The 25,793-nt window shown below is 41.2% G+C and overlaps 1 protein-coding gene and 1 pseudogene across 1 annotated transcript; both read right to left on the bottom strand.

Moving 5' to 3' along the window:
* Positions 1-670: 670 nt before the first annotated feature.
* Positions 671-2,405, bottom strand: LOC107499272 (annotated as a pseudogene).
* A 12,801-nt stretch (positions 2,406-15,206) lies between these two features.
* Positions 15,207-25,453, bottom strand: IFIT3 (interferon induced protein with tetratricopeptide repeats 3). Its single transcript, XM_016123309.2, is given in 5 exon segments — positions 15,207-15,773; positions 15,775-16,154; positions 16,157-17,205; positions 22,753-22,911; positions 25,325-25,453. Coding segments are annotated over 4 exon segments (1,461 nt in total). The 5' UTR covers positions 22,758-22,911; positions 25,325-25,453; the 3' UTR covers positions 15,207-15,746.
* Between the last annotated feature and the right edge of the window lie 340 nt (positions 25,454-25,793).

Raw genomic sequence — 25,793 nt, 5'->3', positions numbered from 1 at the left:
CCTGTGTTCTATCTCTAGTCCATCAGCAAAACGTCTCCTAAGGTAATTGTTTCTTCACTTTAGGCCATTTTGGCTTATGAAAGATTTCACAGGGATGCTTTACTTTTGGATAGTGAGGGAAACCTATAGAAGGAAAGCTCCCTGTGATCCCCCCATCTGCCTAAAAGCAGGACAAAATTTCCTAAAGGTGTTCCTTCTCCTTCTATACCAGGACAGAAGGTAATCACCTGAGAGACCGCCAGTCCTTTATCAGCCCAGAGCCACTACCAGAGGAATCTATGTAATAAATTTTGGTAACTAGCAGTTATCTTCCATTAGCTTTCCCCATAATTTACCTTTCTACAATTTACCATCTTAGAAACTCAAGGTTCTTTTCCTTTTATCACTTCTCTAAAAAAAGTATCATTCATTTGTTAAGAGGCTATTTATATAAGCCCAAGTTCTAACCACCCCTTTGAGGTACTCATCACTGGGTATTCTCAGGTCTATCTGAGATGCACACACGTTAATGAACTTTTGTCTGTCTTTCTCTTGTTAATGTGTCTTTTGTTAGTCCAATTTAGGGGGCCCCAGTCAATAAACCTAAGATGGGTAGAGGAAAAGAAGTTTCTTTATATCACCATACTATTTTTGATATCTAGCACTGAAAACTATTTGTTGACTAAATGAATGAATTGGACAGTTTATTTTATGTAAATGCAGTATTTTATTTGCTACAAATCTACTTAACAAACTGTTCATTCTACTATATAACATTCACAGAGAAATGTTTTCTCTCTTCCTCCCCCTCACACAGAGAGACGTATCTATTCTGCTTCACTATTTTCTGAATACAACTAATATGTTATCATCACAGTAAATTACATAATATGTTTCTGAAAGCAGTAAGCAAAAAGATCATTTGTACATATTGACCTAAAATCAAATGAACTGTGAAAGTGGCCCCTATTTAAGCATGAAGCAATCATGTCCCACAAAGCTCTCAAAGCCAGCAGCCAGCTTTAGGGCCCATTCGTAATACTCCAAGGCTTTATTTATTTCTCCTTTCAATTTGTAGATGAACCAGAGGATGCTTAAGCTTTCTATATCTGATGTGTTTCTCCAAAGTTTCCTTAAAACCAATTTCTCTAAAGCACCAAAAATTTTATCTCTTGCAAATGATGACTGTTCTATTGTTATTGCTTTCAAATAATGGATAATTGCATTGACTTCAGAATTCCTTTGAAATTCTTGAAATCAGCCATAGTGGAAATAAATTGCTTGCTTTAGACGATCTTCAATGACCTCCATGGACAACACTTTCTGAAAAGTGTCCTCAGCTTCTCTGTGGTGGCCCGTTTCTGCATACACATCAGCCAGTTCAACATAAGCCATCTCAAATGTGGGCGTTAGCTTCAAAGTCTTTTCAAAGTCAAATTCACATAGAGCCAATTGAACCAAACTGTCAACATTTTCTCTATCCTGCCCTTTAGGCTGCAAGTTTGCACTTTTCTTTATTTGAACCATTTGTGTCTTATAGCAAAGCCCTATCTGGTGATGCTGGAAGGCAGAGGTGGGTGTTGCCTGCAAAGCCATTTTTAAGAGCTGAAGCACTTGACCCACAGAGCCTTTTCTTTAGTAAAACTTGGCTGTATAATGAAACAAATAGGTCTGCGAGGACCTTTTGGTCGGTGTTTCTTCAATGTACTTTTCTCCTTCAGCTGTTTCTCCTACATCCTGAAGCTTCAGGCCAAGGAGAGCCTTAATATATGCATCTTCCGGATTTAGCCTGATGGCCTGTTTTAGGGGGCATAGAGAAAATGCCTCTTTATGCTGCGGTAGTTTGTGAAAGCTATCCAGACGAAACATGGTGATCGCATACCCAGTGTTGAATTCAGGATTTTCAGGGTCTACTTCCAGAGCCTTTTCAAAGCAGGCCTTGGCTCGTTCGTAATTCTTTCCTCCACATTTCAGCAAGGCCCAACCTTCCTCACAGTCCATCTCAGGACCCTCCAGTCTATAGCAGGAGGGACTGGCAACTTTCTTGCAAGTGTTTTCCACTTTGTCCAGGTAAATCTGGACTTCTCCCAGGCTGCCCAGGTGGTAATACAGCCCCAGGTAACCAGCCTTTTTGTGTCTGATTGGTTGGTATGTTCTTGCTGGATTAAGTCTTCAGCTTCTTTCAAGCCCTTTATGGCTTCTTTATTTTGGCCTTTCAGGTGTTTAACATAGGCAAGTAGGTTGTGCACTCCCACGTTGTAGTTGATGTCTAGGAATTCAATCTCATCGAAGATCCTGTTTTCTAAATCAGTTATTTCAATGTCATCAACTGTTAAATTCCATGTAAAGTGACATCTCAGTCGAACGAGTCTGTCTTCAATGAGATTCCCATTTGATTCGTTGCCGTAAAAATAGACAACAATTGTTCATACTTCTCAGGAGCATTCGGTCCACAGGAAATGAAGCCAGCACTTTGAATATTCAACTATTAACCCCCAGTAGCCCTCCCTTCATTATCTGTTCCTTCCCAGGGCTCTGTGATTGTGTCATTAGGACAGAGAGCAGATTGACACGAAAACCTTGAGAAAATGCTAATCACTTTTGGTTCCAACATGAAGGTTATGTGAAAGCAACCTGGAAAAAATTAACTCCTCTAATATCAAATAACTTCAGCACCACCCTCAGCACTGAACAGCCCTTCTCTCTTGCTCCTTCTCAACATCATAGTGTACCACTAATGCTGTTTGAAGAAATATAGAGAGAGGGTTCACGGAAAAGTAGAGTCCTTAATCATCTTTTCTATATTCCCAACAAAAAACCACGATTGATTTTCTTACTTTCCAGGAAGGGTTCTGAGCAAAATATGAGAGCCAAATATGGTTCTAAATGATGGGTTTCATGAATGCTTAAGATGGAATGGAGAATCTGGTACTATCCTGCCTTCTATGCCTGTATGAACTTACTCAACCAATTCCAGAGAGATTGAAAAATGGATGAAACCATCTCACAATGACATATTTCCTGCACAGAAACAAAAGTAGGAGGATGAATGAACATTGCATGAGATCGGATGTACACATGCAAGGAAGTAATAGGTTCAGTTTTTGTAATTCAGTGACCCCGGTATGAGGCAACCCTGTAGCCTAGTGGGTGCAGGTACTCAAAATCTCAACAATTATAATAATCTCTTAGCTACCCATGGAAAAGAGAGAATAATAATAGGTCAGTGGGACCAGAAGTTTTCTTTTCAGTATTTCATTCTCTTATCAAGTAGAACTGAAGTCCTATTCTCCCTCCAAGTACATAAAGAAAAAGAAAAACAAATATCTCTAATACTGAAAAAAAGCCATCCACATCTTATGGAGGTATATTTGCCTCTGTGTCTTCAACTAATTATCTTGTGTTCTGTACTTGACATTTCTTCTACCTGTTATGCCCAAGGAAAGATCCCAGTGGGGATCCTTATGATTTTTTTTTATCCCAATAGTATAATTTTTACATTAATCTTACTGTTCTGACTCACAATATCTAACCATACTCTAATCACAGAAAACAGACAATAAATCATTCCCTTTCAAAACAAAGAGATAGAGAAAATTCACAAATCCAGATGAGCAGAGGATTCTCAGGCTTACTACTCCCTCTGTAAATACAGCCGGCAGCTCAATACAGCCTTTCTGTTTCCCTGCAAGTCTTTACCTCAAAAACTCCCCACACTCCCAAGCCATCTTCCCCAGGACTCAGAGGTGGTGTCCTAACCTGAATCTGTTTTTGGTTCAAGGCATGACCGCGTGGTCCACCACTTAAGTGAGGAGATTCAGCAACTTTTTTCACCACTTAACTGTGGCCAAGAAATACTATATCCAATGAAGTTTGTGTGTGTTTGTTGTGTTGGAAGGGGTGCGATCAGGAGAAAGTAAAATCGATTTTGTTTCTAAGCACGCTCATTGAAAAAAGACACCACCCCCACAGGAAATAGAATTAAAAAGAGTCTTTAACACAAAAGCTCTACTTATGCTCACTGCAGTCTATGGTATGCTGAAAACAGACATTGCCTCAAGAAGGTCACTCACAAAGGGTAACATGGCTTGAGGAAGCTGCTAGAATATTTGGGGATAAGCTTTTTCAGGTTTTCTTTTTTGAATTAATTAATTTTAAATTATTATGTACATAGTCTTATATTGGTTTCAAGTGTACAACATAGTGATTCAACATTTTTATAGCTTACAAAGTAGTTGCCATAAGCTTAGTAACCATTTGTCACTGTACATAGTTATTTCAGTGTTAGTGACTCTATTCCCTATGATGTATATTATATCCCCATAACTTAAACATGTACCTCAATATCTGCACCTCTGCCCAGCCAGAGCATTTGTGAGAAGTTGAAAGAGGCCCTCCTTCTAGGTGATCTAATCAGGTTAGGTGCCATACACTGATAGGTAAAAATTATATGGGATTTCAGCCCTCACTGGGACTGCAGAACTTCAACTGCGCAGCTTGAACAACCTAAGAAGGCTGCCCTGCCAACCTGCCAGAAGAGAATTATTGTTCTTTCTTATCGGTAGTTGTTCATCAACGTGTGTCATCTTATACTTTTTTCTTGACTTGGGCCCTGGGAAGACTGGTGAGTAGAATGCCATCACAGAGGTATCCTTGCTCTCTAAAATAGGAACGCTGAGAACCTAAAGTCCTCCTGTCATCTTGTGGGCACGCAGAGTGTACTGTTAGTAGCACTATGAATATTATAAAAGTACAAGTATGTGCACGTGGGTGGTGATCTAAACCCCCATGTATGTGACAGAAACACATTAGCTGTCAGGCATTATTCTGGTTCCATTTCCCTTAAGCTATTTTGATCAATGAGTGTGAGTAAAAGGAGAAGCTCAATCTGCTTCTCTGTCCCTGTGCCACAGGGATCAGGGGTATTGTAATATGAGTTTTATTCAGTCTTGGATAATCCAGAGCACCCCTTAAGCTGCCTTAGGTCAGGAGGTTCTACAAGCATAACTATTGGCCACTGAAAAATCTCTTGGGGAGCCTCGCTCCTAGGGCGAGAGGGAGGGCTTGCTTTCTGTCAGCCTGACCCATGCAGACATCACTAACATCATTTTATGACCAGCAGTCTTGTTATATTAAAGATACTTGGAGACTCTTCTGGTAAACTCCACTGCAATCCCTCATTTACAGTCTCTTCATGGGATAGGTATAGATGTGTACTGAAAAAGGAACCCTGAAGGAGAGGTCCCTTTTACTGCAAGCTCTTCCTCTCCCACTGACTGCCACAGAAGATAGGATGACTCTAGTAGGTGAGGGCACTTTGCAACAGAATATGCTTCGTACTTTGCCAGGTCTAACCAACCTAGGAAGGAAAGGAACATACACTCTTTGGAACAAACATAGCACAACCCTGATGAGATTTCTTATTTCCTAATATCTAGTAGAGTGGCTGAGTGGCTTCTCAAATTTGAACATGCAAATTTGCTTCCAGGTCACCTAGAAGACTTGTAACTAACAGATTGATGTCCCCACGTCCCACCGCCGAGTCAGCAGGTCTGGGGTAGAGCCCGAGAATCGGCATTTCTGACAAGTCCCAAGGTGATGCAGATGCTTCTGGTCACGGCACTACACTTTGAGAACAGTGGATTTAGTGAAAAAGGAGTTTCATAGTCATCGCAAGACTGCATCAATAAGAACAGAAAAATACCCATCTTTAAAGATAGCTTCTCCTTCCCACCTGGATTTAATCAATGTTACTCGAAAGGATCTAAACGCCGGCTGGGCCCCATGCCTGTCTCCCTCCAGGCCCAGGCTTCTGTTCTCTGGTGAACAGTCTGTCAGTGTTCCCTGGGAAATTGTCACTGCATTACAGAGTGCTACACAAATGACTACTTCTTTGGACTTACGGTCACTTTCTCATTGATTCTATTAAGAACACTGCTGCTCTGACTGAGCACGCTCCATAGCAGGACAGTTAGGAAGTGTGCTTCTGTGCATGTATTCTATCTCGCATCTCTGGATCTACTTTCCTGAAATCTTCCCCATGCTATACACTCATAGAAATTGACCGTATGGATTTTGTTAATGGGGCTTCTTTGATTTTAGACTTCCTTTTGGGTTTGGTCCACTGGGAGGCAACAGCCAGAAGTTAGAGTGCAGAAGGAGGTGAAGGTCATAGTTTTAATTCCTTAGCTCCCACTTAGCCAGGCTTTGGGTTGTCAGTGATTGAATTTTTCACCAAAGGCTTCTTAAGAAGCTCTTACCCTATCATTACAGCTGCGGGTCTCACTACATCTGGTAACTGCTCTCTCCTCTTACCCCTGCAGGCCCGGGGATACCATGTTACCACTGTTAAGAGGTCTTGGGTCCAGCACCATCTTCTGCCAATTTTTCACCATGAAGTAAAGACTTTCACTGCTTTGTTGATTTTGTTTCTGTGCCTTTTGAAATTTCAAAACTCTCCTTAAGGGCCAATTCTTACACCCCCACCCAAGAGAACTGACTCTCCTCGGTTACCAGGCTATGGGTCCCTGTCAGAGTTGGAGGCATAAACAAGTCAGCAGCACTTATTAATGCCAGCACCTGCTCAGCAGATTCCTATCCAAAGCTGAGCTCCAATTGTAACATAACAGGCAGTTTTATATCGTCTTGTTATTCCTACATAGCTACAGAGATAAGGACATTGGTTGGTTGGCAAACCATGAATCAGAAAATGTGAGCTGGAGTGTCCTTGAGGTAGGGGAGGCAGCTATGGGAAAACATTAGCTGGAGAGTCCTGGAAAGGGGGAGAGAGGGCGGTCAGGAAAGAACTCTAACTGGCTGAGTGGGTCATTTCTGCAAGCCCTTTCCTTTGCATGTCAGATGCCTCCTCCCTTCTCTTAATGAGAAGCTAGATGCTTTTCCTCTAAGATCAGAAACAAAGCAAGGATGTTCCCTTTCACCACTCTCCTATCAATATCGTACTAGAATTCCTAGCTAATGCAGTAAGATTAAAAAGGGAAATAAAATTGGGAAGGAAGAAATAAAACTGTCTTTGTTTGCAGGTGGCATGAATTCTATGAGGAAATTCCCAAGGTATCAATAAAAAAAAACTCCTGGATCTAATATGCAATTATAACAAAATTATAGAATACAGGGTTAATATACAAAAGCCAATGCTTGTCCTATGTACCAGCAATGAACAATTAGAATTTGAAATTCAAAACACAAACCATTTATATTAGTACCAAAAAAAACCAAAAAAACAACAAAAAAACAGGTACAAGTATAAATCTAACAACATATGTATAAGGTTTGCATGAGAAAAACTACAAAACTCTGATGAAAGAAATCAAAGATCTATTTTCATATTCATTGACAGGAAGAGTCAATGTGGTTAAGATATCAAGTTTTGCCCAACTTGATTTATAGATTCAAGGCAATCCCAATCAAAATCCCAGCAAATTATCCTATTGATATCAATAAACCTATTTTTAAAGTTTTATAGAAGGCAAAATGCCTAGAATATCCAACACAAAATTAAAAGAGAGCAAAGTCAGAGTTCTGACACTACCCAACCTCGAGACTTGACTATTGAGCTACCATAATCAAGTCAATGTGGTACTGGCAAAAGAAGAAACAAATAGATCAAGGGAATGGAATAGAGAGCCCACTAAAATATAGCCAATTGCTCTTTGGCAAAGGGGCAAAGGTAATTCAATAGAGAAAGGATAATCTTTAACAAATGGTGCCAAACGACTGAACATCCATATGCAAAACCATTACATTACATTATTAACAAAATGTTCTTACATTATTAACAAAAATTATCTCAAAATTGATCATAGACCTAAATATAAATGCAAACAAAACTATAAGACTTCTAGGAGATATAGGACAGAATCAAAATGACCTTGGGTTTAGTTATAAGTTTTTAGATACAATATCCAAAAGCATCATCCATGAAAGATGGTGATAAGTTAGATTTCATTACTGATGGGTTGGACATTATTAATATTAAAAACTTCTGCTTTGTGAAAGACACTAAGAGAATACAATGACAAGCCATAGGCTGGGAAAAAATATATTCAAAACAAGGAGGCGAGGGGATAAACAAACAGTGGTGCATTCAGACAATGGAATATTATTCAGGAGTAAAAAAAAGGGGGGGAGGATCAAGCCATGAGAAGACATAAAGGAATTTGAATGCATATTACTAAGTGAAAGAAGTATCTAAAAAAGCTACATACTCTTTGATTTTAACTATATGATATTCTGGAAAGGGCTTAACTACGGAAATAGGAAAAAGATCTGTAATTGCCAGGAGGTTAAAGGGGGTAGAGAATGGATGACTAGGTGGAGCACAGGGCATTTTTAGGGCAGTGAAACTCTTCTATGAAAGTCTAATGGTAGGGACATGATATTACATACTAAAAGTGAACCCTAATGTAAGCTACGGATTTTAGTCAGTAATCATGTATTAGTGTTGGCTCATCAATAGAAACTACTGTAGAATCCAAGATGTTAATTATAGAGATACTGTAGAAGGGGTGCAGACGTGGAGGGTCTGGTATATTAGAACTCTGTACTTTCTGTGCATTTTTTTCTATAATCCTAAAAGTGCTCTAAAATCAAGTTTATTAAGTGAAAAAAGAGACTAATGAAATAAGGTTGGGTGACTACTGCAGAAGGATAGGGAGATAGCTCTGACCATAAGATCTGCAAATGTCTCAAGGATTAGCCAGAAAAAGGCTTTTCTTTTCTGTGGAGAAATAAAAAAGGCTAAAAAGAATTGGGCATAGGGGAGGAGGGGAATAGTTTGGGAGATCCAACAGCTCAGCAGGAAATAACTTTCCTTGTCCTCAGAAAAATTGTAAGAGACATTTTTTGGCATCCCAGTGCTTGTTTAATGCAAAGGGTAAGCCAGATTTCAGGGTCCTGTGCAGGAGGAGAGAAATTTGATCAAGTTAAATTTTGTTTTGACTGATGAAGACAAATTGTTCGCCTAATTGTTTATGAGACATAGAAGGAAAATTTGGAGTGTCTGTGTCTGGCTTTGTCATAGATACACAATAAGGGCATGATGAGCCTTATCTAACGGGAAAGGATGATTCTTTGCAGCTTAACAAAAGACCTCAAAAGAAATTGAAATAGACAGGTTCATGACTCATAGGTTCTGGAGCCACACAGGGAGGGCCACTGGCTGCAGGCAGAGAAGGAAAAAGGACCTGAGGCACAGGCCTTAATTATCACCCACTGGGAAATGCTTTGGTGTTCCCAGCCTAAAGCTGGATTAGCCAATTCAAACCAAAAAGAATCGGATTTTGGTAAGCTCCACAGGGTCTTATCTAAGGGGCACATTAGGGGAAGGCCCTGGGAGGTGGGGGAGACTGTTGATCGCAAGGGCGGTTGGCAGAGTCATATCAGGAACTTAAATTTGCTTGTGGCTCTACAGGCTGTTATCTAAGGCATGTGCTTGCTTCTGGGGGCCAATGTTGGTTTAAGGCCCTTCTCAGACTGCTTAGTTCAACAAAGTGGATAACAAGGCAGCAATACCATGGAGTGGCTTAGCAAAACTCAATGTTTCCAACTTGGGTGGATGGGTTGGGGGGTGACCATAGTTCTTCTCCAGGAGCACAGAGCTCAGGGAAAGTTCAACATTGTCAACATTCTTCCAAATTGCTGCCACTACAGCATCTCGCTTCGGTGACCTCTGACCAATCTGGGCTTCAAGTATTCATGGAGACAGGAGATACCACACTGGGCTATGAAGCCTTGAAAAGGATTATCAACATCATGATGTGAGCACATCTACTCTGTCAGATTTAAACACCAGCCAAAAAGAATTAGATCTGCAAAAGATTCATCAACACTGCAGGATGATGTATAAGCCTTAGTCACCTGGCTGCCTCTGGGAGCCACATTTTTCTTTGTGAACTCCTATGCCTATGTGTACAATTAAAACTATTTTCTTTTGTTAATCTGTCTCTTATCAGTTAGATTCATGGGTCCAGCCATTGAATCTAGGAGGGTAGAGGAAAATTTTTCCTCCTCTACATGATCTAAGTCCATGTTCTCTCTACTCTTATGAATTACAAATCTCTCAGTTTTCTGCTGTCTTTAGTGATGCACATGTTAATAAACTGCTTGTTTTTCTCTTGTTAATCTTTCTTTGTGAATCTAATTTGCAAGGCCCCAGCCCAAGAACCTGTGATGGTAGAGGAAAATGATTTGTCTCTCTCCCTTATACTATAAATAATCTTACCAATATTATTACTACATGCTGAGTCTGTCAGTTCTTTTAACCAATGAGCAAACCTAAGAGTGGTCTTGAGTCCCCTCACTCTCATGTTTGAAGGACCTTGACTCATGAAATATGTTGCAAGTCCTGTTTGGGAAAGGGAAGGACGAAGGCACAGGGGATGACAAAACCGATACTGTTGGCTGGAGTCATTCATGGTATGTAATAGCAACTGAGCTGCTGTCTGTAGGTAAGAGGTTTGTTTACTTGTGCAGTTTGAAATCAAGAGACCCAACCCCATGAGAATTGGCTTGGGGATTCTCTCTCTGGCAGCTTTTGGCCCAGCAGGCTAGAGTAAAGGGTAGAAACCTTGCAGCCAGGGAAAAGCCTTCGGTTTTTATTCTTTTCTCCCCATGAGAGGAGAAAGAGCTGAAACATTCCTAATGGTGAGCTTTGGATGGACCAAAAATAGTAAAAGTTTGTATTGCTCTTTCTTCCAAGTAGGAAGAAAAAAAGAGTTAATCAGTTCCCAGAGGAAAAGAAAAAACAAACAAACTTGTTGTAGTGTTTCTTCAGCCTGGTTGCTGCCAGGGCTGGAATAGCCTTTCCCTCCTCCAATCCTTGCATTTTAACTCAGAACTTCCTAGGCAGCTAATGTTAACCCTGTAAGTCCTGAATTTACCGAGAAGAGTTTCAGTAAATTTGCAATGAGGGAAAAAAGGCTTTGTGTTTTGTGGCTATTACATTGGGATCTGTGATGACGACTAATATAAATCATTACATGCTTATAATTTTATAAATTCTAGTGAGATCATCTCGATCAGGAAAAGCTTCCAAAATAAAAGAAAAAAAGTGTTAGTGGGACACAAGTTCCTTGCTTTTTGCAGCTTGTGCAGGGGTTGGAATTCAAAATTTTTGAGGAGTGGAAACAGAACAAGTCTCTATCACTCACAATGTTTGCTATGATGTTCGCCTTTCGGAACCTCTGGAAAAAGGGAGACAGAATAACAAGAGAGGCAATCGCCACATGGAGACACACTTTTGGAGTTTGAAGAAGCTTAAAGAGCCCTTGTGAAGTCGGATAGATGTCTGACCCTTAGAGGCTGATGATTGTTCAGGCCAATGTGCCTATTTTTAAGTGGGTCAATTAGAATTCTACAACTGACAAGACAAAAAGGGCTTAGGAAAGAAAGCCTTGCTTGTCCCAACGGCTGGCTGGCCCTGCCGTGTCTAGACTTTGCTCTTACTGGAAGAAAAGCAGCTGACTCTTCTGAAATGTAGAATGTACAGATCCTAAATGCCTGGACCTGACTTCAAGCTGAAGCCTGGGGCTGTCTGCTGCTGGGCTGTTTCAGCCTTAGCTTGCACTGTGCTGAATTTAATGAGGGTGTAGGCTGTGTGAACAGAATCCAGACTCTGGGGCCTTTGCACATGCAGGACACCCTTGTGTAAGGGTCTACAGTACGAAAACATTATGAGTGCCGTCGTGACTCTGGGTCACAAACAAAGGCCCACAGGAAAGGGCATTTCTCTAACTGACCATCTGAAATATAGCAGGAGATAAGCTCTATATTTTTTATTGTAGAGGAGGGAAGAAAAATCTTTTCCTCTATCCATCTTAGGTTCTTTGACTGGAGCCCTCCCCATTAGATTTACAAAAAAGATTAACAAGAGAAAAACAAACAGAAGTTTATCAACATGTGCATTATCCATATTTATAAAGGTACCCACTGATGAGTCACTCAAAGGGATGGTTAGAACTTGGGCTTATATAGCATCCTAACAAAAGGACAATACATTTGTAGAAAAGTGAGGAGACAAAGGGGAAAGACTTTGAGCTTCTAGGGATGCAAATTGTGGAAAGGTAAGTACATGGGAAAAACTAATGGAAGGTAAGAGCTAGGTGGTAAGGTTTTTTGTGTGGACTCTTTTTCCAGTGCCATCTCCTCTCTGGTTCTTATCTCCTTCCTGGTACAGGAATGGGGGCGGGGGAGGGGCATGTATCTGCATGGGGAATTTATCTTCTGCTTTCAGGCGTCAAGGACAGACAGCGCATCCTGTGTCTGCTTTTTATCAATTGCTTTCAGCTCAAAATAGGCCTTATTCCAAAGTGACATATTTTTAGGGTGGCATACTTTGAACCCTTTCATGGTAGAGAATATGGTCTCAGTTCTGACTAGTGATTCCTGTTGAAAGCTGCAAGTCGGGGTAGGACACGTCACAGGGAGTGTGACCCCTCTCCTCCCACTCTTGACAGATGGAACCTTTGACCCTGCTCCTGGCTCTCTCACTGCCTTGGACTTGCTGTTTTCAACTTTAGGAACAGTTGCAGTCTGCGAAAATGGACTGATATCCTAACTCCATGTTCCTCACCTTTGTCCTAATATGCTCACCTTAGTAAGGTACATAGTCTGATTATTAAATACAGTGACACCAGAAAATGGCCAATTTTTCTGGGCTCACCATATAAACAATCAGGATGGATGAGTAGGAAATGATGTAAACCCATTTAAAATTTTTTAAAGATTCCGGACTTTGTTTTGGCCCATTCCTGAAAACAGTGTCTCTTTCTAGATGAGTTATATAAAGTGAAAACACTTTTGTCCCTCTTTCATATAGTCTTTCTATTGGAAAGGTCTGGGTGAGAGAGTAGGGGATAATTGGAAATAATGAAAAGTCATGATTCCTAAATGGAATACTTAGATTTGTAACAATGAAGAAAAGTAAAAACTCAACACCTAGGGAGCTTCGGAGGAGGGGAGGGGCATTAACCATCTCTTGGAAGCTTTCCTTCCTTTCTCCCCAGGCCACCTTTCCAAATGTCTGCTAGTGCTTTGAATTCAGACTGCTGAGCCTGTGAGCACAAGGCACAGCCACGGGGGCCTGGGCTGGGAGGGGGCAGTTTAGAGGTAGGGGGGTGGGAATGGGAGGTGGCAAGGGTGGGAGACAGCTCCTGAACTTTTTGCCCAGAAAACCTCAGATGTTATCTTTATTTAAGAGGCAGACGAACTGGTATCGGGGATGAGCAAATGTTTGGAACTGCCAGGCAGTGCCTCTGAAACCAAGTACTTGGCTGAATTTTTGGACTGGGGTAGAACACCTAGGTGGGAGGTCCCACAGTGGAAGGCCACATGGAGGAGCCTCTTAACCTGTACTTCCTAAGGTATATCCTTCTTGGGCTACTTGAACAATTGTAAACTTTCTGGGGGTGCTATGTGTGTCTTCTGGGATTGTACTTCTGTGTGTGCCTGATGACCATGACAGTGCCTCAGCCCAGGAAGGCAGCCAGGTCAGCTTCAACTTACTGGCTAGAGCTGTGCTGAGCCACCAGGTAAAAAGAATACAAAAACTTAAAGAGGAAGTGACCTGAACTTCCAAAAGAGGCCTTTATAATTAGTAGGATGGTTAAATTCAGGATCCCTAAAGAGTATAACTGAGGTTAATACTCCAAAATCTCACCCTACTGTGTAAGATCCTACTGATAATACTTTGGCTGTAAAGACACCTTGGCTAAAAACCATTGGAATGGACCGTGCAGAAGAGTGTTAGTACGAATTAGTAGTTAGAAAACAGTCATGGGAATTTAGAATACAGCATAGGGAACATAGTCAATATTATTGTAAAAGCTGTGTATAGTGCCAGATAGGTGCTAGAGTAACCGGGGGGAGGGGGAATCACCTTATAAATTATATAAATGTCTAACTATTGTACTGTATGCCTGAAACTAATACAATTTTAAAAATGTAAGAAAAAAGAATTGTTTTGAAATAGGGGGAAAAAAGTGTTAGGTTGGAGACTATGATCCTTAAAAAGGCCTGCTTGCTAACTTGACCTTTAGTTGACATCTGAGAACTTGGATTTTCGGGGTGTTCTCACCATTCTCTAACAGATAAGCATGGCTTGTTGTACCTAAACTGCTTGAGTCAATGATGTGGTTAATGCTGACACCTGTTTTCCTTCTGGGACTCTGGAATTTTGGTATGTGCTAAGCAAAGGGTCCCTATGTGACTAATCCCCAAGAAACCATTAGGCGTAGAGTTTCTAAATAGCTTTACAAGGTTTGTGATAATTTGATGCTGGAGAAATTAAGCAGATCCTGTATGATCCTACTGGGAGAGACCTCGAGTAAACTTTTGCCTCGTTTCTTTATTCTTGGACCATGTGCCTTACCTGTGCCGATTTCGCTGTGTATCTTTTTGTTGTTATAAATCTTAGCTATGAGTATGACTCCATGTGGAGGCCTACAAGTCCTTCTAGTGAAAATCACCAGACCCAGGGGTTGTCTTGGGGACTCCTGATGCCAACTTCCTGAAATTGTCATTGGAAAAAACAGTGCAGCCCTATTAGGAAATAACTCCATCTGGTAGAGCAAAGGAGAGGAAAGACAGGCCATGACTGTGGATCTCTCTTCAACCTACACAATGTCCTGTGAAGATTCCCCTTTGTAAGGCTCTTCTTCCACAAATGGCTGCCCTCAGAGTCCCAAACCACGAGAATACTGGCTAGGAACATAGATAGCAACATTCTCGGAGAAACCTCAGATTCCAGGTTGATCCCCTTGTTGATCCCTGTTGCTGGTATATTTCCATATAATTTAGGAGAAAGAAAGGAACAGGGACATCAAGCTCTTCTGTTTATTATCTCAAAGTGGAGGCAGCATTTCTCCATAATCATGGGTGAGTGTATGTGTGTGGAGGGGGGCACTGTGAAATAATATTTGGCAAGGAGGCAGTTGCCAAGGCATTCCTGGTACACAGCAACCCTGGTCTAGAGCAGCAGCTGCTAACTGGGCACGGGGTTCAGCTGAGGCTCCTGAGCTGGAATGAGAGTCATAGTTCCCATAGTCCTGGGATGGACTGGCTAGAGGGTGAGTCTGTTTCAAGGGAATGCTAAAATGGGTATGTTGGGAATAGCATTACATGGCTGTAGCAATCACCCACCATCCCTAGCAAAAGCAACTTTGGGAATTAATAATATTACTCTTAGTCACACATGCAAGCTACACAATTACTTCTATGCCAAGTGGAAATTTTAAAATTTATTGTATAATTACTATCAAGAACACATTTATTGCAGTGTCACTATCAAGAATACACATACACACCAAGCTGAAGTTAAGAGCAACATATAAGGGATATTGCAGGATTAGTCAAAAACTACTTTTCCAGGAGGCTCAGGAGGTTAAATAGTAATGGGATGACAGATGTGGGTAGGCAGAATGATGAACCTTGGCAAGAAGGGCAGAAAGGGGGGACTTCTGGTGAACTGAGTGCAAACTGAGAACTAATGACATCACACAGGTCTGAAGTGCTGTTTCTAGTAGTAATTCATTATAAGACCTGCGGACTACAGAACTATGTGTGGCTGGTATGGACAGGGGTGACAGACATGAGAAAACAATTCTCTAATAGTGTACCTGAATGTAATAAGCAAGACTGCCTTGTTCAGCAAGCTCATATTGGGGAACCCTTCTCTTCCTACCCTTTTCCCCATCATGACTACCATTCCAGGCTTCCCCCTCTCTGTTCCCTTCCCTCCCTTTTGTTTCAGCTCAGGCGTCAGGGAGCTCTCTGAGTGAGAGTGGAGCTATCTGCGCCCTGGCCCACTTCCTCACTGCCTTCTTTGAGATCTGCCGCTGGCAGGAAAAAGCTGCTTATGCCTGAAGGGCTGTCCCTTAGCAGGCGGCCCAGTTCCTTCTCAAAACATTCGGCTGCTTACAGCAGATAGCCATTCTGCTTGTGAGTTAATCCTTGGAGATACCAAGAATTTCGTGCATTTTGTGGAAGCTGATTTTCAGCTACATTCTGTGGTTGGTATTTCACCTTTTCTTGCTCAGATGATTTTATGCTTATGGACAAACCCTTTAAATAATGTTCAACAGGAGTGTCTTCAGACTTCCCAAGATACTCCTGAAAGTTGCAAGAGAGCTGATGGAGTTGTTTTGTCGCAGCATCGGGGGCTCCTCGTCGAAAGCTGTTTAATAACATTCTGTTTCTGGCTCAGCAAGATCAAAATACGCATTCAGAGGATTTGGTCCCTTCTCAATAGCTTTTTTTGCATAGTCTCTAGCATATTTGCTTAGTTCTTCTATCTTCTCTCTATTCCAGCTGGTGTCAGAATCCTCTGTGTTCTTAATTTGTTTGACTTTTGCAGTATAGCAGGATGAAATCAGGTGACAGTAGTAGCTACTGTTTGGCATGGATTCCAATGCCTTTTTAAGCAGTTCAATAGCTTTGTCTAGATCACCTTTCTTTCGGTAAAATTTGGCTGCCCGGCAAAGGACGTCCGTTTGGCAAGGAGCTTTCTCCAGGGCCTCTATAACTAATGGTTCCCCTTTAGCTTCTTTATTGATATTTTGCAATTTCAGGGCCAAGAGAACTTTGATATACTGGTTGTCAGGACTGAGCTCAATGGCCTGCTTCAGAACATTGAGAGAGAACTGCTTCTGTGGTTTACCATCCAGATGGTACATCGCAATTGCCAGTCCGGAGGAGAATTCTGGGTTGTTGGGTTTCTCTTCCAGAGCCTTCTCAAAACAAACCTTCGCCCTCTCATTCCACTTTCCTCCACATTGTAGCAGTGTCCAACCTTCTTCAGAGTCAAGCTCAGGACACTCAATACTGTAAGGGTTTGAAAACTTCTCACATGTGTGTTTTACCTTGTCTACATATACCTGAGCTTCTGAGAACCTGCCTAGGTGGTAGTAGACCCAAGCATAGTTTCCCCAGGTGACCAGACTTCGGATTTCTACTTGGTCAGCGTGCTCTCGCTGGATTAATTCTTCAGCTTGCTGTAAGCATTCCAGGGCTGCCTCGTTTTGACCATGTAGGTGTTTTACGTAGGCCAACAAGTTGTGCATGGTAGCTTTGAACTCAGTGTTTAAAAATTCAATCTGGTTACACACTCTGTCTTCTAGATCATGTGAGGGACTGTCTTTCTGAAATAAATTCCATGTGAAATGGCATTTCAGCTGTGGAAGAATTTTCTCCAGAGAGTTCTTGCTGACCTCACTGTGGAGAAAATAAAATGGTCACTGTGATGTATACCTGCCAAGTAGTGCACCCTACCTGACAGCCATGAGATGCTCAGATATTTAGTTAAACATTAGTTCTGGGCATGCCTGTGAGGGTATTCCTGGAAGAGATTTGCATTTGAATTAGTAAACTGAGTAAAGCAAATTACCTCCCCAACATCCAATCCCTTGAGGGATTAGGCAGAGGAAGGGTGATTTTGTTCTCTCTGCCCAGTTTCTTGAGCTGGGGCATTGCTCTTCACCTTCCTTCAGACTGAGACTTCTACCATTATACTTCTGGGTTCTCAAGCCTTCATTCAGACTTGGACTGAAACTTACATCATTAAGCCTTCCAGTTCTTAGGCTTTTGGACTCAGAATGGAACTACACCATCAGCTTTCCTGGGTCTGCAGCTAGCAGACTGTGGATCATGGTATGTCTCAGTTTCCGTAATCATGTGAGCCAATTTCTCACAATAAATCTCTCTCTAACACACACACACACACCGAGAGAGAGAGAGAGAGAGAGAGAGAGAGAGAGAGAGAGAGAGCTATTTGAGAATATTTTAACAAATAAGGGCAGCACAAAAAAATTTGATGTGAAGTAAAAAAAAAAAAAGCAGGTAAAAATAAATTACAAATTAGGTAGAAATAATACAAAAGAGGGTTAAAATTCTCAATGAGGAAAACCAAAATGTGTCCAATTGTATAAAGATTCTTTCCTTGCAAAAAATAGGCATAAGCTGAAGATCTTATTTGGTTTCTCTCCTGAAAACGTACAAAATAACTTAGAAAAGCCAGCCAAGGTCACATGTGAGCCCATTACTCATACCTGCCTACTTCTGATCTGAGAAAAGTTGATGACTACAGCACAAGGAAAAGCAGATGGTAGGGCAGCGAAAAGTTTCTGTCCTACATCAACCTTTAAGTAAAAGCTGAAGAAAAACAAGCTCTTAGTGAGGTCTGAGTTCTGCAGTTGCCTGACTAAATTTCCTCCATTGTAGTCCTCAAAATAGTTTACTTCTTGGCCAGCAAAGACACAGAAGAGCCTGAAACAACTGTCTTTAGCAAATGCCTGCTCCCTCTTCCCAGGTTTTGTGGGTTGGGCCTGACATCAATGAGCAGATTATCTAAATATCTTCTATTGGTTCTTTTTTTCTGGAGAACCTGACAACCCTAAGTTTTTCTAGGTGCTTTCTTCTTGCTTGCCAGACTCTCCTTTTTATAGCTATGGTCTGTGCAAGAACCCACAAAGCACAACCCTTCCACTGTGTGAGCAGATACATGCCAGGTGAGGTAAGGCAAATGAGAGAATAGCACTGCAGTGAAAGGAACTGAGATCTCTCTTGTCCTGCTCAGGACTCAGTCAGAGCTCAGTCCTTAAACATTCTGGGTAAGATTTATTTAGTCATCCAATGAGTCTTTTCAGGGCTACCTTTTTGTGTCAGTTTTGTGTTAGTTTTGGGAGACACTAAATAAAATTAAGGTTATCCTGGCCGTGTCTGCCTCTAGGAGCTCAAAGTCTGGTTAGAAGGAGTCATGTAAATAAACAAAATCCCAGGGATGTTTGCCACCATGCTATGTGATTTAGTCTTTTTCCCTTCATCGTTTCCATCACTTCCGTATGGTCACACACAGACCCCTGAAGTCTGATTGAAGCAGTCTCCCTGACATCAGCCAGATTCCCAGAGAGAATAAAGAAACAAACAAAACTGGCAAATTTGTGTTCTGTTGTTGGAAGAAATCAAAGGAAATCATTGCCTTATTTATTGGTAAACAGGTTATACAAGTTCACAAAGTATGTTCTCACATCTATATTTGTCTAGGTCTTAAGGTGTATTTTACTAAGTTTGTGCTGCTTTCTTACCAGTAGAAACTTGGTGCCATAGGATGGAAAAGAACCAACTAAAATCATTAAAACCTGTATTGCCCGTGTTTTTTTGATTTCACAAACCAGTATAATTTCAGAAAAAAATTATAAACCAAATAGGGCTGCCCACTTATCTGGTAAGACAATGACGTGGAAAAGACTTTCATCCCCAAAGACACCAACCATATATTCTTACCAATGTTTTATTAGGGAGGAAGGGAGGGAGAGAGAGAGAGAGGGGGGGGGGGAAAGGAAACATTTTTATTATTATCGGCAATAGTCCATAACTGTCAATAATTACTTTAAGTGTAAATGCACTAAATGCTCCAATCAAAAAGACATATAGTGGCTGAATGGATAAAATACAAGACCAAACTCTATGCTGCCTTCAACTTTAAGGATACACGCAGATTGAAAGTGAGGCAATGGGAAAAGATATTCCATGCACACCAAAATAAGTTCAGAGGCAGCTATAATTATACTGGACAAAACGGACTTTAAGCCAAAGACTGTAAGAAGAGATGAAGGTCACTGTATAATAATGAAGGTTCAATAAAAGAATAGCATATAATGTTTATACATAGTTATGAACCCAACGTACAAGCGCCTAAATATATAAAGCAAATACTAATAGATCTGAAAGGAGAAATAGTAATATAATAATTGTAGGGGACTTCAATACCCCTTTTCAACAATGGTTAGATCGTCAGATAGAAAGTTAATAACAAAGCATTGACATGCTGGACCAGATAAAATTAGGCATTTACAGAACATTTCATCCAACAGCAGTAGAACACACACTCTTCTCAAGCGCACATGGAACATTCTTCTAGACCACGTTAGGCCGCAAAACAAATCTTAATAAAATTTAAGAAGAGTAACATTATAAAGCATTTTTTCTATCCAGTATTATTCAGACATAAAAAAAGAAGAAAATTCTGCCATTTGACAACATTGATGGCCCTTAAGGACATTATGCTAAAAGAAATAAGCCAGAGAAAAAGAAATACTGAATATCACTTTCGTGCAGAATAAAAATAAATAAAAATTTTAAAAAATCAAACTCAAAGAAACAGAATAGAAAAATGGCTGCTAGGAGTAAAGGGTGGAGGAAATAGGAAGAGGTCCTTAAAAAGTTACAAACTTTCAGCTATGAGATGAACAAAGTCTGATGATTTAATGTAATACTGGTGACTATAGTTGATGACGCTATACCGTATAACTGAAATTTCTGAAAGAGTAGAATTTAAATGTTCTTCTACCCCCCAAAAAAGAATACGTGAGGTAATGAACATGTTAATTAACTAGATCGAGGAGGAATCCTTTTACAATGCTTATGTATATCAAATCACTACAATATAAATATCTTACAATTTTTATGTCAATTATACCTCAATAAAGCTGAATTTTCAAAAATTTTTCTTAGCAATTCTTATCACTTTTTCCTCTATGTGTAAGTACATGAAATACTCTGCTTTTTCTTTACCTTCGGGTTTTCATTATATATTTGTTATTGTATGTTAATGGCATATTTATGGTAATTTTAACATTTAACTGAGTAGATCAAAACATCTGAAGATGATTCCAATATAATAAAAAAACACAACTGCCTTTCTAAAAATCAATACGCCATTTGTCAAGATTTCCTCACTAATTTATCTCATGTGCGCTTAAAAGTTGCTCTAAATATTCTTAATATGTAGATGCGTAAAATGTAATAAATCGCTGAACAATAATTAAATTCAGATATTTAAAGGGAGGACAAACAAGCAGGTAGAATGATGGCTGCAGTGACTTGATAGAACGTCTCTGTTCAGGTGCAACATGGGGAGTTGAATGTCCTTCCTACCTGGAGATGGTGTATCTGGCAGAAAACATTAAAAAGGTGGAAGTCCCTCTAGCCCAGGCAGAGATTTCTCTCTCAATAGCCTCAAGAGCAGCCATGAGGTTTTGCTGACCAAAGCAGATAAAGGTGTTAAGGGTGGAAAATTTTCAAATGGCTAACTTCTGCTTCTATAATCTGCTTGCTTATTTAATGTTAAACCAGGGTGTAGTTCTAGGAGATATCCTGTGCAAAGATATGCTAATGGCCAAATTCTGCTTCTGTAAACCTGCTTGCGAGTTTGATGAGTTTTTAGGCTTTATAAGCTACCCGCTCTGGAAGCTCAGGACTGATCTCCTCTAACCCTGCATGGTAGAGAGTCAGTTGCTGGCCGGCTAATAAAAGCTCACAATTCATCTCAATTGGCTCTATGGGTCTTAGATTGGATCGCACCACAACAAAGGCAGCACTGTTGCTCCTTGGGAAATATCCAGAATCAACCCATTTACAGTCTTTCCTTCTCCTGCTCACCGACCCCAGCATTGGTGCCACGCCTCCTTCCGGGGCCTTGTCCAAGTCATTCCAAGAGAGGTATCTTTAAATTTTCAGAAAGAGATCTCATTTAAATGGTAAGAGTAGGAGTTTCCAGGGAAATCTCTGAGGCAGCTGGTACCACAGATGCTCTGGTTATGGTCCAGCGGATTACACGAAAGGACAGGCAGACCTCATGCCCAGTTAATTGGTCAGAACAGGTACAACCCAAGCAGCCCATCACTTCAAAAAGTGAGCCAAGGAATTTTCCAGAGCAGTACTTCTTAAACTTTAATGTGCAAGTGGACCAAATCACCTGAGGAGGGTGGGGTGTTGGACTCAGACCATGCTGTGAGTAGCAAAGGTCCAGGAAGAGTTTTTGGAAGCGATTTCCAATCACCGGCTTTTCATTCCTAAAGCAGCCCTCAAACAGGCAATCCTTGTTTTAGGTCAACATCCTTCTCCCCCTCCCATTCCCACCCACTCCAAGCTTCCTCCGCTTAACATTTACACGCATACAAGGCGGGGAGCACTGAGTGTGTATAGAAAGTAACAGTGGTCCTCTTTAAACATGTATTAACCCCAAGCTTAATTTCTGATCTACTCAATCTGGATTTTAGAATACAGGGCCCAGTAATTTGCATTCTAATAGAGCACTCCAGCTGGTTGCGATGCCAGACATTTGCAACTCAGCTTGAGACTGAAACACTTTCTCCCTATTGGGGCAGGGGGGCAGGCGGGGAGGTTTGAGCAGATCAGTAAGAAGATATATTCTTCAGTTCTGAAAGATCAAACTGCAAGGTAGAAGCCACCTCTGTATGAATTGGAGTTTGTGGTGCCGAATTATTAGCACACTTGCTGAGAAGTAAACATAACTTTTAAAAGAACCACAACCACCACAACGGAACTCATCAACCTCTGATTTAGTCTTATAAACTATTAAGAAAACGAAAGAGGACCCAGGGCCTTCAGTAACGGTCTTCCAGGCCCCAGCCCTCATTGCCCAGATTCTGCTTGAAAGGAGCAGGTTTTCCCTCTAGGTTCTCCCAACAAGCCCCACCCAGCTTGGTCCCAGTTGCCAGCTGCCAGCATTGCAGGGAGCACTTTCCTCAGTGTCCTTAGGCTGCCTGACTCTCTGAATAGAAAGTGCCACAGAAATAAAAATGCATGAATTAGTAAGACAGATTTATGATCATGTTAGATAAATGCATATTTAACCTATAAACCAATACTGAAACAGCATAATTCCAGGAGTTGCATGCAATAATAATAAGATTTGTGAGAAATTCTCTACTTCTTATCAGAGGATCAGGGTATATTTACCTCATGATGGCTATTCCTCTTCAATTCTGAGTAGCTGAGGTCCAGGCTGATCTTCTATTCTGCTTGTAGATTGCAAGCAAGTGCAGAAGAGGTCCTGGCTACCTGGGCTTTAATGGAGTAGAAAAGGAAAATGAAACGGATGCAGTGCTATTAGAATTCCTGTAGAAGAGAAAATGAAACAGTGTAAGAGCTGAGCTTACCCTCCGGCAGGTTCTCAAAATGCGTTCGGGAGTTTGTAAAAAGGCACTACAGATGCTTTCCAGATCCTAGGCCCTACTCCCAGAGATTATAATGCAATCTGGGGGTGGGCTTGTGCTCAGACACCTGCGTTTTCACAAGTATCCTGGAATTTTTATTGCAGGCGTCCCGGTACCACATTTTGAGAAGCACTGTTCTAGACGTGTTTGAAAAAATTGTTTCCCATTTACTTGTGGGAGTTAACGTAGTGTACCAAACAGTGAGTCTGATGATCTAGAAGGAAAGTAACATAAGGGCACCTGAATTTGGGGTATCTCTTTGACCAGCTCTGGGACATTTCCTGAATCACATCCTTTAGCCTCATTTTCTTACTTTTAAAATGGCCTAGAATGACTTGCCTTTTCCCTTTCATCCAAATAATAGAAAACTATGCTGTGAGTATGCTGTGAGGAGATCCACTTTTACCCTCATCTAAGGTGTGGTCCTAAGGAGTGGGTTGCCATCAAAGCGGTCCTCACTCTCCAAATAGGGACCATGAGGGCCTAGTCCTTCCAGTCCCTGCCCTTTCTCTCTAACATGAGCATAATTAAAAGCATTAAGACATTTCACCCTTTTGGCCACTGCGCATGGAGCCAGAAGATGCTTACAACTAGATCTCAGCAACTCGTTAATGATCCTGCTCTGATACCTACTTTTTATGAGACCTCTTGGGCAAGTAATTTGACCTCTGAGCCCCATTTTACTCACCTAGAAAATGAGGCAAAAAAAGGGGAAAAAAGTTCTTCCTTCCTAGGGCTATTGGGAGGATGATATGAGATAATGCATGTAAAGAGTTTAACAGAGTACACTACCAACTACTGATCACATAGAAACTGTTACCACCATGACTACTAGTATATTAGTGTTACAATTTTAAGTGAATCTTGACTGCACGAAGGGAGCAACAGATATCCTCAGTGGGTAGCACAGAGGAGGGCACCCATCAGCCAGCAGGCGGGGGCCTGGTACTTCCTCAGGTGGTTTCCCACTTTGACAATTTGTAGCACTGCTGGGGAGAAGCAGCCAAACCTGTCAGAGGCCCTACAGCCCCTGGGAACGGGGCACATTGATGTGGGCTTCAGTCCAGCATAGTCCGGGGAGCCGCCCTCAGACTTCCTCAGGTCAGTGACTTCGGACATACCCAAGCACAGGTCATTGCAAAACCTCTTGGGCAGACTGGCTACCAAGACTCTGGGCTGGGCCAGGTTTCCTGGTCCACCCTACTGAAGCAGGCACGACTAATATTACTCATGACGAAGAGCCCACTTTATAGAAAAATGTAACCCAAGGCACTTGGCAGTGAATTACTCTTACCCTTCCTTCTACCTCGAACCCCTAATTTGAGCTTGCAGAGCATTCGAGAAGCCCTTGGTTTTCCTTTCCTTGAGTGATCACTACCATCCTCCTACCCAGGCAGATCAACCCCTCAATCCCTTCCCATGGTTTGATGGAAAAATCCTCTTTTTCTCTCAGTTCTACCTCTCCTGAGGCTCTATGTGGTGGCAGAACTCCAGTGGGTCAATATGCATTTTTTGAAAATCAAGTTTACTAAGATTATACTTTACATACAATAAAATACACCAATTTTAAGTGCACAGTTTGATGACTTTCGACAAATTTATCTCCTTATAGACTATTTGTATCAGAGACCTCCCTGTATGCTTTTGTAGTCAATTCCAAACACCCGCCACAATTCCAGGCAACCTTTGCTCTGCTTTCCATCACTAGAGATTAGATAGGTATTAGAAAAGAGATTATGCCTTAAAGAGAAATTATTTTCTGCTGCTCACCAGCTCTCATCGCAGGAATAAAAATCAACGTTACGCTTTCAGTTTGTTTTCATATAAGAAATGAAAAAAATGTTCATCCATAAGAATCATTTCATCCACTTGCCACCTTGAAGTGATGAAACTTTCAGAACAAAATTCCCCTCAATGTGAATTGGATTTGCACTACCAATTCCATCTTTAATAATAACTGCTGAAAAGAAGTGCTTCCCTTTGAAATGATAAGAAAGCCTTTTAGTCTTTCAAATTAAAACAACAAAACCCATAAAGAGTAATTCCCTTAGGTCTAACGCTGGATTAGCAAACCTGTGCTTGAGTGGATCTAACCACTCCTGCCAAGCCTCCCTCTTATCCCAGCTCCCAGTGAATCAGCTTGAACAGTTCTAGAAGTGCCAGAGGAAGCCAAAGAAATAAAAAGTGCCCTTAATGATAAAGGCACTTTTAGTCTGTAAGTAACAGGACAAATTCAGGAACTTGTCTGAACCAGAGAAAAAGCCTACAATTTGCATTCAAGATCAAAGGTGTTTACACATTCTTATCTCACTAACCTCCCAGAGGGCAATCTGTTCCTCTGCTGGTCTGAGGAGCTGGGCTCCAAGCTGACTTGCTCTTCAGAAGTCTTCCTTAGTCTCTCTCAAGCAAACGCCACAGGAGCTATATAAAGGGGAAATGGGTGTGGAGGGAAAAGCATCTGTTTCTGAGTGATTGCCTTTTGTGAAAGGAAAATGAAACTGGAAACTGAAACTATTTTAAATCAAGAGGAGGAAAAGAAAACTCAGGGTTGAGCTAGGCACAACTAACAATACTCATGACAAGAAGCTCAATTTATAGAAAAGGGTGAACTGAGGCATTTGGCAGCAAATTCCTCTTACTCTTCTTTCCTCCCTCAATCCCTAATTTGAGCCTGCAGAGCATTTGAGAGCCCTTGGATTTTCCTTTCTGTTATGACTGTTATGACTCAGTCAAAGTACATTCTTTAAATTATAACTGAAAGTATACAGCCAGTTCCCCCTCTGA

Source organism: Rousettus aegyptiacus, unplaced genomic scaffold, assembly GCF_014176215.1.
Source record: "Rousettus aegyptiacus isolate mRouAeg1 unplaced genomic scaffold, mRouAeg1.p scaffold_m13_p_6, whole genome shotgun sequence".
NCBI classification, from domain to species: Eukaryota; Metazoa; Chordata; class Mammalia; order Chiroptera; family Pteropodidae; genus Rousettus; species Rousettus aegyptiacus.
This window is presented reverse-complemented; position numbering and strand designations above follow the sequence as displayed.